Here is a 12433-nt window from a genome sequence, read left to right as displayed (position 1 = left end):
CCATAATTAAATACAACAGACTATTGTTATGTAAGCAACAGAAACTTATTTTCTCCCAGTTGTGGAGGCCGGAGGACCAAGACCAAGATCCTGGCAGGTTGGTTTCCTGCGAGGCTCTTTCCTGGGCTTGTGATGGCCTCCTCCTCGCCGCCTTCCCTGGTGGCATTTCCTTCATATGGGTGTGTCCCTGGTGCCTCTTTTGTGTGTCCAAATGTCCTCTTCTTAAAAGGACACACAATCGTATTGGGTCAGGGCCCATCCATATGACCTCATTTTACCTTAGCAAGTTCTTTAAAGGCTCCGTCTCCCAATATAGTCACATTCTGAGGTGTTGAGGGCTAGGACTTCAAAATAGGGATTTTAAGGAGACACACTTGAGCCCATCACGGTCACCCAGCGTGATTAACCCAGTCCATCAAGGTGCCAGTGCCTTTTCTGGACCTAGGCTGTCTTTACCGTTCGTGGTTAGGATATTCGACTCTGTGTGTTAAGTCTCAAAGCGTAGAGATTTTCTTTTAGAATTGGACAAAATTGAAATTGGGGTATTTCTCTTGGCATCATTTAAGCTTTCATTTAACATTGACTTGAGTACTTCCTGTGTGCCAGGCACTTCTCTGGGCGCTGGGGATACAGGAACGAGTAGGGCAGACAGATGGGGGCTACGACTGGGGTGAGGCAAGTGAGGTGTTGATGTCAGGTGCTCACGGTTAAGGGGATGCCACAAACTCCGCATCCGATATGAAGAATGTTTTAATACAGTGTTTAAAATACCAATACGTGGTCAGTTAAGCGTCCCACTCTTGATTCCAGCTCAGGTCATGATCTCACAGTGCGAGAGTTCAGGCCTGGAGTTGGGCTCTGTGCCGACGACACAGAGCCTGCTTGGGATTCTCTCTCTCCCTCTCCCTCCCCCTCCCCCACTGACACACACGCGCTCTCAAAAAGAGACATTCAAAGAAAATAAGCAAATAAATAAAAATTTCAACACAACGGCAAGACAAAATCTTTGGTGAATAAAACACACGGTTTACGTAAAGTCAGGATCAGCATTCCTGATCTTTCCTTTGGCTCCAGTCTCTAGCACGAATTGACACAGCACTGTCGAAGATATGACCCTGTCTTGATGTGAAAACCTTGATATTTTGTTTGTCGTGGATTTTGTTTTGCATTCATTTTGATGTTTTAAGAACACCGCGTTAAAATATCTTTGATCCTGGCCACTGAGGTTTTGGGCATGCCCCGCTGTGTGTCCTGCCCCACTTGACCCAGTCCCAGCCCTACTGACAAATCTCTCCTCTCACAGAGCTTATGTTAAGGTGGGGGAAGACATAACGCTGGACAAGGAAATAGTAAGATGTACTGGTGGTAAGTGTTAAGGGGGGAATAGGACAGGGTCATAGGAGGCTCTTTTCTTTTAAAATTATGGAGGTGTGGTAACGGAGCGCCGGTGGTCAGGAGGGTCACACCTGAACTGATGTGAATGATGCAGGCTAGAGGAAATATAAATTCAGGGCTCCAGGAAGGAACAGGACCAGAGACCGTGCCTGGCATGCATGACAGGAGGGGCTGTGACCAGGGCTTGGGTCCTGGAGGGCTGTATTGGGTTATAGTTGGAACCATCATTGACCGCCATCAACTGGACTTGTGCCGGATGCTCCGGCGAACATTTTCCATGTTGTTCTCTCTCCAGCTCTCTTGTTACATTTCTTCCTTCCCCATGTGGGCTTTCCGCTTTTGCTTTGGATCCCTTGACCTCTGGCTTTTCGTTCCCTTCTGCTTGGTGCTTTTTGGAACTTACACCCCACCCAGATCTGGAACTGAGAGCATCGGACTTCCACCTGTTTCCTTCACTGGGGGTGCTGGTTATGAGTCTTAAAATAATTTTCTTGCCTGGCAACAGTCCAGCCATCGTAGCAGCGCCCGAGCCGAACCCCTGGGTGAGTGCTACCTCACGCAGTCCCTGTTCCACCTCTGTGACACAAATTACTTTCTTCACAGTGACTTCCTCCACTTAACAGAGGAGGAAACAGAAGCTCAGAGAGGCTAAATAAACCTGCACAGTGTTGGAAGGGTGGTGAAGCTGAGAGTTGAACTCCAGTCCGTTTGAGCCCCAGACCTGCGCTTAAGTGGAACGCTGGAGCGTGCTGCCCTAACTTCCCGCACGCCTCGCTTAACCTGCAGCCTTCACCTGAAGATTTGAAAGACCGAAAATCCAGTGTTTATCTCCTGGTATCACTCTTTCTTTGCCAGTCTTCTCTTTCTAGGTCCAGACTGTTTCCTCTTACTCCTCCGGACCCCTTGTCCCCCGTGCACTGTCCTCCTTGTCCAGCCTCTTCTCCCTCCGGCTGTACTTTTCTCCCTCCTCAGAATGGCTGTCACCATTTGTGAGCAGCGTGAGGCTCCTACCCGCGTCCTGTGCTGTTTGTCATCTGTGTGACTGTCCTCCTCCGTCCCGCGAATGCGCTCGTGAGGGTAGACCTTTGCTAGCCATCGGCCTAAGCGCTGCTCCGCTCCTTGCTGTCACTGCCACCCTTGCAGGACTTCAGTTGAAGGAACCGAAGTGTGGGGGCTTGGCTGGAATTGCACAGCAAGTGGTAAGCAGGGCCTGCGCTCCCCCAGGCGGACGCCTGTCCCGTGCCTTGTGTGGCAACACTACCTTCCTGCGTGTAGTCGCAAAGACAGACCGCATCTCTCGGATACCATGTGACCTAGTGGGAAAGACACACATTTTAGTAGCAGACAGACCTGGGTTTGAGTTCTGGCTGTGCCCCTCACCGTTCTGCGTCCCTCGACAAGTTACCAAGCAGCTCATTGCTGCTTTTCCCTTTCTGCAGCATGGACGTATGTGGGCACGTTATCGATAGTACTGTAGTTGTTCATTGGAAGTGAGGTCCAAGGCATCGCACATGGGGAGGTACTGTGTCGTTTCCCTTCTGCTACTTTGGGAGCCACACAACCCCCAAGCTTGGTGCATTATTAAGAACCAAACCCTGAAGGGCCAGTTGGTTGAGCCTTCTACCACCGTGACCACCTGCTGTCCCTCGTGTCACACTGGGATGGACTAGTAGGCGGGTTCCCTGGAGCCCAGAGCAGTGGAACTTGTCGCTGATAAAGATCCAGGCGTTTGCCGGAGGGAGTTCTAATCCATCCTGGAAGCAGACAGTCAAGGGGCTGTGAGGAGGGGAGGGGTGGGGAGGTGGGAGACGACTTGGAAGTAAAGCAGAAAGCTCTAGTTGGCCTACAAATTGCTTCTAAACTAACTGGGTTCGAGGCTTTCCCGGGAGCTGTCAGCTCTCCTAACCCCTGCACAGCCCTCTGAGTCTGGAAACCTCAGCAAGAGGGGAACCACAGGCTGGCCAAGCAAGCAGGCGGTGGTTTAGCAGTGGTTTTATTTTGGAGGCCCGGAACCACAGTCCATCGCTGGCCGCTTGGAGCGAGAAAGCAAGCCTGTTGGAGGCCCCTAGAGGCCGCAGGGACACTCGAGCAGCTGCTGCCAAGCCACACAGCCTTCACTGCCCACAGCTCTGAGGAAAACCCACCCGGAGGGCCTCCAGCCAGGGGGCCTGGACGGCCAGGCTTCTCTATTAATAAGAGGGGCTATTTATACCGTCCTCTTTAAGAACTGCATGCGGGTCACGTGACCGCCGCCTGGCCCGCCAGTGCTCCCTGTGGGCGCTGCTGCGTGCTTTCCAGGGCCGTCGACCTGAAGTGTTCCTCAGGGTGGCCAGGGAGCCTGAGTGTGCCCTGCCTTTGGGTTCTTAGGGCTCACCCTCTGATGTGTCACCCCTCAGTGTGTGGGAGGGAGGAGGGAAATAACGAGGGCTAGCTTTTTGAGGCGCAGCTACTTGGCTGTGAATTACCACCACCTGTTAAGCATTCACTCTATTTCTGGCTCTGGCCGAAGCCGCTAGGTTTAATTATTTCAGCCAGGTCCTGCCACAACCCTATGAAGTTGATACTTGTGCTGTTTACATTTTTTCGAAGAGGAAACTAAGGCACAGTTAGGTTAAGGAGCATGCTGGAGGCCATTCAGTTGCTAAAGGGTAGGACTGAGGTTGAATAAACCCAGGGCTGTCCGATTTGAAAATCTGAGCTGTAGGGGCGCCTGGGTGACTCAGTCGGTTAAGGGTCCGACTCTCTTGATTTTGGCTAGGGGTTCATGAGTTCGAGTCCCGTGTCGGGCTCTGCGGGGACAGTGTAGAACTTGCCTGGGATTCTCTCTCCCTCGCTCTGTCTCTCTCTCTCTCTCTTCCCCTTCCCACTGGAGTGCACACACATGCTCCCTCCCTCTCCAGATAAATGCATAAGTATTAAAAAAGAAAATCTTAGCTGTAAAATTCCCTCCTAATTATCCACACTTGGCTGCTCTGTAACTGTGCCTCAGTTTCATCTTTTAAGGTAGGGTGATCATTTAGTACCTTCCTTAAAGGATTGACATGTTATTCAGTGAGATAGTGCTTGTAACCATTCAGCAGAGAGCCCGGTGCATAGAGTTCACCCGTATTGCTTATAATTGTTAACTTACGGTGATTATATCCTCAATCACTATACAAAAAAAAAAAAAAAAAAATACATCTGGCCACCTGAGATAGAAACTCTACATCATAAAGTCTTGCCGGAGTCATAATTTAGTGTACCTAATTCTCAAGTAGCTAAAAGCCCTGATAATAGTTATTGATGAAGTGGTCTGCCTCCAAAGTCTATACTCCTACCTGCTAGGGAGGACTTCTTCCCTTTGAAGAAGCAAGGCTAACTGAAATTTCAGCCTCCTGCCCAACTTTGTTATTAATTGCAGCTCTCTTTGTGTTTGGAAACAGCCAATAGTGGATTGGCTAAATAAATGATAGTTCATTGATGCCAACAGAGGAGTTCTCAGCAGGTGGCAAAGAATGATGGAGGTCTGCAAGATACATGACTCAGGAAAAGGGTCGTGCAGACCAGTCCGTATAGTTCACGCGTATCTATGTAAAAGAAAAACACGTGCACGGTCTTTAGGAGCTAGCGGCGGGCGCTTCCTCTTGGAGGCAGACCAGGGGACTGAATTGCAAGGAAGCTTCATTTTTTACTGGATATTTTTTTTGAAACAGTTTGAAACTTTCTCTGTGTGCGTATATTAGCAATTCAATAAATAATACAGCAATACACAAAGGCCAAAAAGCACTGTAATCCACAGTCACCTCTTGGCTTTGTTTTTCATTGTTTGTTGAAGCCTCATTTGAATGAATTAATAATAATAATTAAAGTACTGTGAAGTGAATGCCCTCTTTAACGTTTTGCATCTTTCAGCAAGCCCAGTAACTGGAAATTTCAGTAAGAGCCCAGAAGGCCTCTGCGGACCTTACGATGGCTGAGGTGGCAAAGGCCCACCTCCAGGTTCTGCCCAGGGTCAGGCAGTCCTTGTAGCCCCATTTACCTTCTTTACACCTGTTCCAGCTCCAGGCTTGGGCCATGATTCGTGGTCCAAAAGCACCTGAGTGAGGGACTTCTTGGTCCCTGGATCATCAGGAAAAGGCAGTTCAAGAAGCCAGACTTTTGAGGATTTTTAGGGCCTTGGCTGGGAGCAAATGTGGGGGGAGTATGCAGGGTAGCGAACTGCACAACCCTACATACTCAGAAGACTTCATCAAGCCCTGTCCTAAATTCCTCCAGTTTGCTTATTCGTGGAGACTGTGCTAAACTTTCCGTCCAAGCTCTGGCCGTGCTATTTTTGACCAGTCTCTATTTCCGTCTGGCAAGTCGGTCCTGTCTCAGAGTGAGTGCTGCCTTCTGAGGGTACTGTCATCATACCTACAGGGCGTGAGCGCACAGAGAGAAAGCCAGCACCGGTGACGCCGATGGGCTTCCATCCAGCTCGCGGTTCTTAGGACTGATGGAGGGGCACACGTGCCATGCCATTCCTCTCCTTGGGGCTCCAACTGTCCGCTGTGTAAATGGCACGGCCCTGTTGAGAGACAGCCCATGATCTCTGCCTAAATCCGTTCGCTCGGAGCCTCCACTCTAGATCTGCAGGGCCCCCTTTATCTGTAGCACTGGTCCCCTGTCCCTGTGCACTCCACTTTCAGCAGTTGAGTCAATGCTGCCTCTTTTCCTCATTTATTGATTTCTGTGAAATTGGGCGGAGCAGTCTGTCATGTGTGCAGTGGGGCTGGCCTAGACGGATCTCATTGAGCACACGTTCTCCTGCAGAGAGGTCCCTGCTGTTTGTTCCAGCAGAGTGAAGCACAACCACATGTCACCTGAGGGCTTAGGAGCCTCGTGTCCTGTCGGCGTTTCCACTCGTTGCTCTCCTCTGATTTGTAGTCATTCCTGGGTTCAGCTCTATCTCTGCGCCCCTGTCTATTTGTGTGGCCTTAGCCTCGTGATGGCAACCGGAACCTGACTTACAGCATGTAGCTGTAGGGGAGGGATCAGTCGTGGAACCTGGTACCTAAGTCAGAGTTGTAATGAAGTTGCATCATGCATGGGGAGTTGCTATTGTAATTATAAAGAAATAAAGGGTAGTGAGTGGTTAAGGACCTAAACTTGACGGCTACACTTCCTGGGCCCCTCCACTTAATGCAGATGACCGTCAAATTATTCGACATTTCAGCATTTCCATTTCCCCTTTGGTGCGACAGGAATGTGCATGGACTTACCCCCTCAGGGTCTAAAGATGAGTTAATACACTGAAGAGCTCTTACAGCCATGCCTAGCACATAAGAGCCCCTCTGTGGGTTAGCTGCTACCAACATTAGTATTATTATGCCCCATCACCTGGGTTGTAGAACAGATCTCTAGGCACTGAAGAGGTCTTAGGCACGCTACCTTATTGGCAGCAGGCCCTGACCTTAGTTTTTCTTGCTCTGTGAAGATCTGAGGGTCTCCTCTAGTAATAAGTGTGTGGACGATACCGTGAAAAGGTATCAGGAGAGATTAAAAGCGATGGAGAGTGTTCATCATCCCTGCATCAAGCTAGGAAATGGATCGCTGCATCATTGGAGGAGCAAAGAGGTGAAGCAGAAACCATCTGATTCCGGGGGCAGTCAGATAAGAGGCTGTTAAAGTAATTAATTGTCTACTTCAATACACAGACAAGGGCCCTTTAAGTGAAGAAGGGATTTGCCACATGATACGGATCTGCTTTCTCTCTGCCAGATGCTTCAGTCATGAAGCTATTGAAACAGACATTCTGTGTCCCACGGCCCAGTAATTGCCAAGCCTCATCTCTGACCGGCTCTGGCACTGCAGAAAGCAAATGGGATGATTCAAGGCCTTTTCCTTTTTTTTTTTCCCCCTTCCCATTCATATCTATATAAGATGGCAGAAAACCAGACTATTCTATTCAAGCAAAGGCTAGCTGTATACTTGTATGAGTGCAGCTGCCGTTTCAGTGGCCTTGTCTTCAAACGGTAACAAGATGGTCCATGTAAGACACACCCTTAAACAAAATAGAAGATAACTCAGCCTTACCCGTTTGATTCTGCATCTCAGATACAGTTTCTTTCCAGCCTGTCACCCCGGCAGAAAGCTGGATCACTGTGCTCTGGCTTCTTTAAGGATTTTTGGGCTCACTTTGCAAGTCTGATTTTGGGTCTTCCCAGATTTGGAAATACATGTCCACGTAAGGAGGCTGGATTGCAAAGCCTCTGGGGGGGGGGGGGTGGGCAGACCCAGCGAACTGTGTTTTGGGTTTGCGGGCTTTCCCGTTCATTAAGAGGTAAGAACTCTGGAAACACAGATTTACACTGTTGGAGCCAGAAAGGGTCTTGGAGAGCACATCTGGTCTGTGGAGGATTTTCAAAACGTCTTCGTGAAGCAGTGTGTGTCTATATGTATGCATTCCTGGAAAACGTGCTTGGAGGCTTCATCAGAGTTCAGGGAGGCTGGAATCACAAGTAGATGAGACTGCACGAGTCCAGCTTCCTTGTTATTTATTGCACAGCCGAGGCACTGGGATAACTGGCCCGCGTGTCCCAGGCTCCTGGGAACTCCAACCATGGGTGAGGAGGCAGCTCTGGGTGCGAGGTGTCTGCCCTTGGCTGAGGGCAGAGCTGAAATTCGCAGAGCTCCATGTCACAGACACGTAAAAACAACCAGGGAGGGATGGTCTTTCTCTCCAAGGCCTTTGCTGACTGAGCCCACAAGGAGCATTCTCGTCGACGGTCTCTGTGCTCTTGTCCTGGATCCTTGTTTGCTAGTGCCGATTTCTGAGCTAGACGAGAATCTGGAAGACAGGTAACTTCCCCTGAGTGTTTATCGCTAAACCGTGGCTGTGACACGTAGTTGGGTTTTGTGACCTCACGGGACTTCTCTACCTTTCAAAAGTCCTTTTAAAATTCTTTATCTTGTATCGAACATTGTAATATCGTCTCACAGTAGGCAACTCAGCACTGGTTTTTTTGTTTACTTTGCAGTAGGAAATTTCCGGCTAATTTAAATGATGAATTTCTTATTGTTTTCACAGGTACCTCAATAACAACGAGCTGACAGCCATACCGTCCCTGGGTGCTGCTTCATCCCACGTCGTCTCTCTCTTTCTGTAAGTGGTGCCACACGGGGAACCCTGGGCTCATGAGGCCGTGGTGTTCTCTTGCTGACGTTTGGTGGCAGGAACACTTGGGTCCCCGTGCTCACTGGTGGAGAACAGCCTTTCTTCACATAGCCCTAATGCTCGTGACAAATGCCTTGCATGCTCTTGTGGGGTTTGCGGAACTAAAACCTCACCAAATGTGGGGACGGGGGTGGGAAATTGGTCTTATCCATGGCCAGAGGTACATAGAATTAGGAAATTTCTTGGTCCTAGTGGTTAAACTGTAACTTAGAGTGAACGAACTATGATTAAAGGAAGCCATGTGAATTACAAGACAGTGAGCTTCTGTTTGTGGCACAAAATCTGGGAACGTGACCCAGTTCACTTGTACCGCTTTCAAAAAGAGAATCCCCCCAGGCGTCTGAAATCAGCTTGGAAGTACGGGAGTAGTCGACGTGGTCAAGCGTTAGACAACACACTGGAAAAGAGAAAGGCTGTAAAGGGACTGGAATGGAAGAGAAAGGAGGGATGCTGTGGGGGCGTGTTACTGTGTGAGCCACTAGGAGCCTTTGCCCGGGAGGTACGCCCACTCTAGCCCTCCGCTACAGGTGCTTGCTTGCTTGACGCCTGACCAGGGGTCTTTCCAGATGAACCATTGTGAGTCCAGCAATTTTTCCGCCAGATTCTGTGGGCAGCTTCCTCAGCGGAGCACTGCTGTCTTCACACTGAATTTCCTTTTTCTGTTCCAGCCCTATTTTCCTTTGGTTTTGATTTTGCTGGTATTATATACAACTCGTTCGCTCATCTGCAAGTACCTTTTCTCGACACCAAGGCTTGACAGGCGGAGCAGAGGGACTTGGGAAGACATCATCCTTATGATGGCTTTTGGAGCTCACAGGTGTCAGGTTTCTGCTCGCAGCAGGCCCTGTGATCAGGAGGTGCTCTGTCCTTACGAGATGTGGTCTTGGGCTTACCCCTATTCAAGGCCTTGCAGGGTTGAGAGAGCAAGGGGTTAGAATTGTGGCCCCAGCTCCATGTCCTGACCAACCGTTCTCTCCCTCCAGACCTCATGTTCCTCGTTGGCAGAAAATTTCCTTAACCCATTGTACACATGGGGAAAGTGAGCCAGAGGTTGGGGAGAAGTGCAGTGTAGTATACACGACTCAGGCGTCATGCACAAACATAGCAGGTGTTAGACGGATGGGGGCTGCTGCTTCTGGCTTGTGGCTACTTGTCACCTAGCCCCTTGGGCATTGGCATGATCTTACCTGTAGGGCCACAGGATGTGTGAGTCAGTTCTCATTTCTGTGACGTGATAGAAAGAAGATTGTGGCCTTCTGGCCCAAGACGGACAGGCAAGGGTCTAACTCTGTCTTTGGACCCATTTGCCTGTGTGTCCAGCATCTGGAAAGTGTTTACCTGTGGGCTAAATTCCCTAAGTTACCCATACCTGAGGCGAATTAAGGATGTGATGCTCGCTTGTATATTCATAGAGCAAAGCACTAGACGGTGCTTTTAACTTCTTGCTACTTAAAGTGTGGTTCCTGGGCCAGCAATGTGCTGTCGGCACTGAGCTCGTTAGAAATGCAGAATCTCACGCCCCATCCTAGCCCTGCCCTGCTGGAATCCTGGCCCTTTGCACACTCATCCAAGTGTGAGACACACTGCCTTCAGGCCCCTTGCTCTTCGCTTGGTGAGGAAACCAGGGACACAGAACATCTTCCTGTCACCAACAGGAGACCAAGGCTCCCTGAGTTCCTGTAAGTTGCACAGTCGAGAGGTGGGACTGAGACTGGACACCGATGCCCGAGCTTGTGCTCTTTTCCTTCATCTGCCCCCGTGCGCTGGGTGCCGGCGTGTGGCAGGTGACTCTGTGCCTCCCTGTGCCAGAGACGGGCAGGGCCCCCAGCGTGCCCCGAGGGCCTGGTGCACTTTGAATCACGCTTTGCTCTGCTGACTAAAAATACATTTCTGTTCCTTGGCCCAAGTGCCTGGAGCCAGTGGGGCCGGTTGGCCTCGTTCCTGCTATTCCAATTAGACAGCGTTAAACTTTGTAAAGCAGGGGAAAAAAATAAAGACTCCCTCCTGGTTTCAATGGAGTTTGGAAAATGCCGGTTAGTATTGGCAGCCGCTTCTTTGGCCTGAAGCTGGTCTCCATCTGACTTGGTCAGTGATTTCTCTGGAACTACAGAAACTGAAGGGTCTTTATCTTCCTTTTCTCTGGGGGGGAGGAGGGGGGCCTGTGTTCCCTGGGTTTAGTGCCTGCAAAGCTAGGTTCACAGCATGCCATCTGCGTAGATAGTTTTGCTTCCGTCCTTCATGCCTTGCTGTTTGTCAAGGGGACCAAGCAAAGGACAGGGGAGAAAGTAAGCAGCGAGCACCTGGCCCGTGAAGCCCTTAGCACCTCTGTTCACATGATAATTCCAGTCTGTCAGGCCTTGAAGAGCCTGTTTTGCTGGTGTGTCTGTGGCTCTTTAGAAACACTGAATTAAAAAGTGTCATACGTTCAGCAAACACGTAGTAGGTACCTTCTGTGCCCCAACGTTGGGGCCCAGATGCCATCAGAGAGGGACCTCACGAGGATTCAATGCTGTCCTGTCTGGGAAGCCCCTGACATAGTGTGTGAAAATGTCGCAGGTCACGGAAGTCAGTAAGTTTCTCGTTTAATATCCCCGGTCCCCACATTCTTATTTCCATCTTGCCTTCCCTTTGTGGGCAGGCAGAGGATCTGAAAAATAATAAAAATGTGCGAAGGGACCAGATGGCTGAGGCCACCCGAGGTAGAGAAGCCAGCACAGCTTTCTTGGGACATGCTCATAGGTAGGTGCATCAGGGAAAGGACGGACCAGGCATATGCCGAGCTCCGGCTGATTTTGTGACCTGGGACAGGTCGCTTCTGTTCGTGTGTTGAATGAAGGGGCTGAGACAGATGGTACAAGGACCCCTTGCAGCTTCCGTAGTCCATCTGTGACCTGGAAACTGGGAGTGGGGGCAGTAACGCCACAAGAGAAACGACCAGGACTGGCATCCTATAACCACTCGTGCAGCCCTCTGGCTTTCCACACAAGTCTGGGTTTGGGGTTTGCAGCTCCAATGCCTGTGATTACTTTTGCCTCCAGATTTTGTTTGCCTCTGCAAACGAGCTCATCATCTCCATGCTTGGTTTCCAGTGTCTCGCGTCCACGCCCGCAACCCGGCTCCTCGCTCACACGACGGTGCTTGGCGGCCCCCGACTTCGGGGCCTCCTTCCCAGGGGTCACGGTTGGGAGGGCGTCACGGGAAAAGGTTTGTTTTCATCTGGCTTTACTATCGGAGCCTCAAAACAAACTTTTGCGGAGTTTTGGGAACTGAAGTCTCTGAGTATAATTTCAATTGGTTAATACTTTCTGATTAAAGGAATCTAATTCAATTAAAGTATTTGTCAGAGAGCAGATTTATTTGTGTTGCGTTGAGGGTAATGCCAAAGCCATTTGTTCTTAATAACAAAAAAGCATGAAACTCAAGAAAAGCTGTTAATAGGATTGGGTTGGGGAGTGAGGGAGCTAATTTGATAAAACAGTTCTCAGAAAAAGAAACAAGAGTTTTGTTAAACGGGGGCAAAATCTGCTGGTAGATTTTTATGTGTCTGTTTTTTGGATTTTTTTTTTTTTAATTTGAGGTCCAGGAAACTCATGTTACGATTCCCACGGCAACAGTAATTTTGTCTGATGCATAAGTGACATTTCTGGTGAAGAAAAATTTCCGCTTTTCCTGTGGTGTTACTGCACTTGTATCATTGAGAAGATTGGTTACAGTCGAAGCAGTTGGACTTTTTTCAGTCCTGGGAGTAAAAAGCTTGCTGTGAAATCGACATTAGCTTTAAAGCAGGGCAGCTCTTTGTCTCATGCGTGTCAGCTGTAACATGTTTCCCATTCAGCCCTGGGC

The 12433-nt window shown here is 49.6% G+C and overlaps 1 protein-coding gene across 1 annotated transcript in view; it reads left to right on the top strand.

Annotated features, from left to right (window-relative positions):
• Positions 1-12433, top strand: part of LRIG1 (leucine rich repeats and immunoglobulin like domains 1) — a 114143-nt gene that overhangs the window by 39670 nt on the left and 62040 nt on the right. The window contains exon 3 of the mRNA XM_019469769.2: positions 8444-8518. Coding sequence (XP_019325314.2) covers positions 8444-8518 — 75 coding nt within the window. The remainder of the gene's footprint in view (positions 1-8443; positions 8519-12433) is intronic.

The sequence above is a fragment of the Panthera pardus genome, unplaced genomic scaffold (assembly GCF_024362965.1).
Source record: "Panthera pardus isolate Hobbes unplaced genomic scaffold, ASM2436296v1 HiC_scaffold_8, whole genome shotgun sequence".
Taxonomy (NCBI): Eukaryota; Metazoa; Chordata; class Mammalia; order Carnivora; family Felidae; genus Panthera; species Panthera pardus.
The sequence above is the reverse complement of the archived record's forward strand: the minus strand, read 5'-3'. Positions and strand labels throughout refer to the sequence as shown.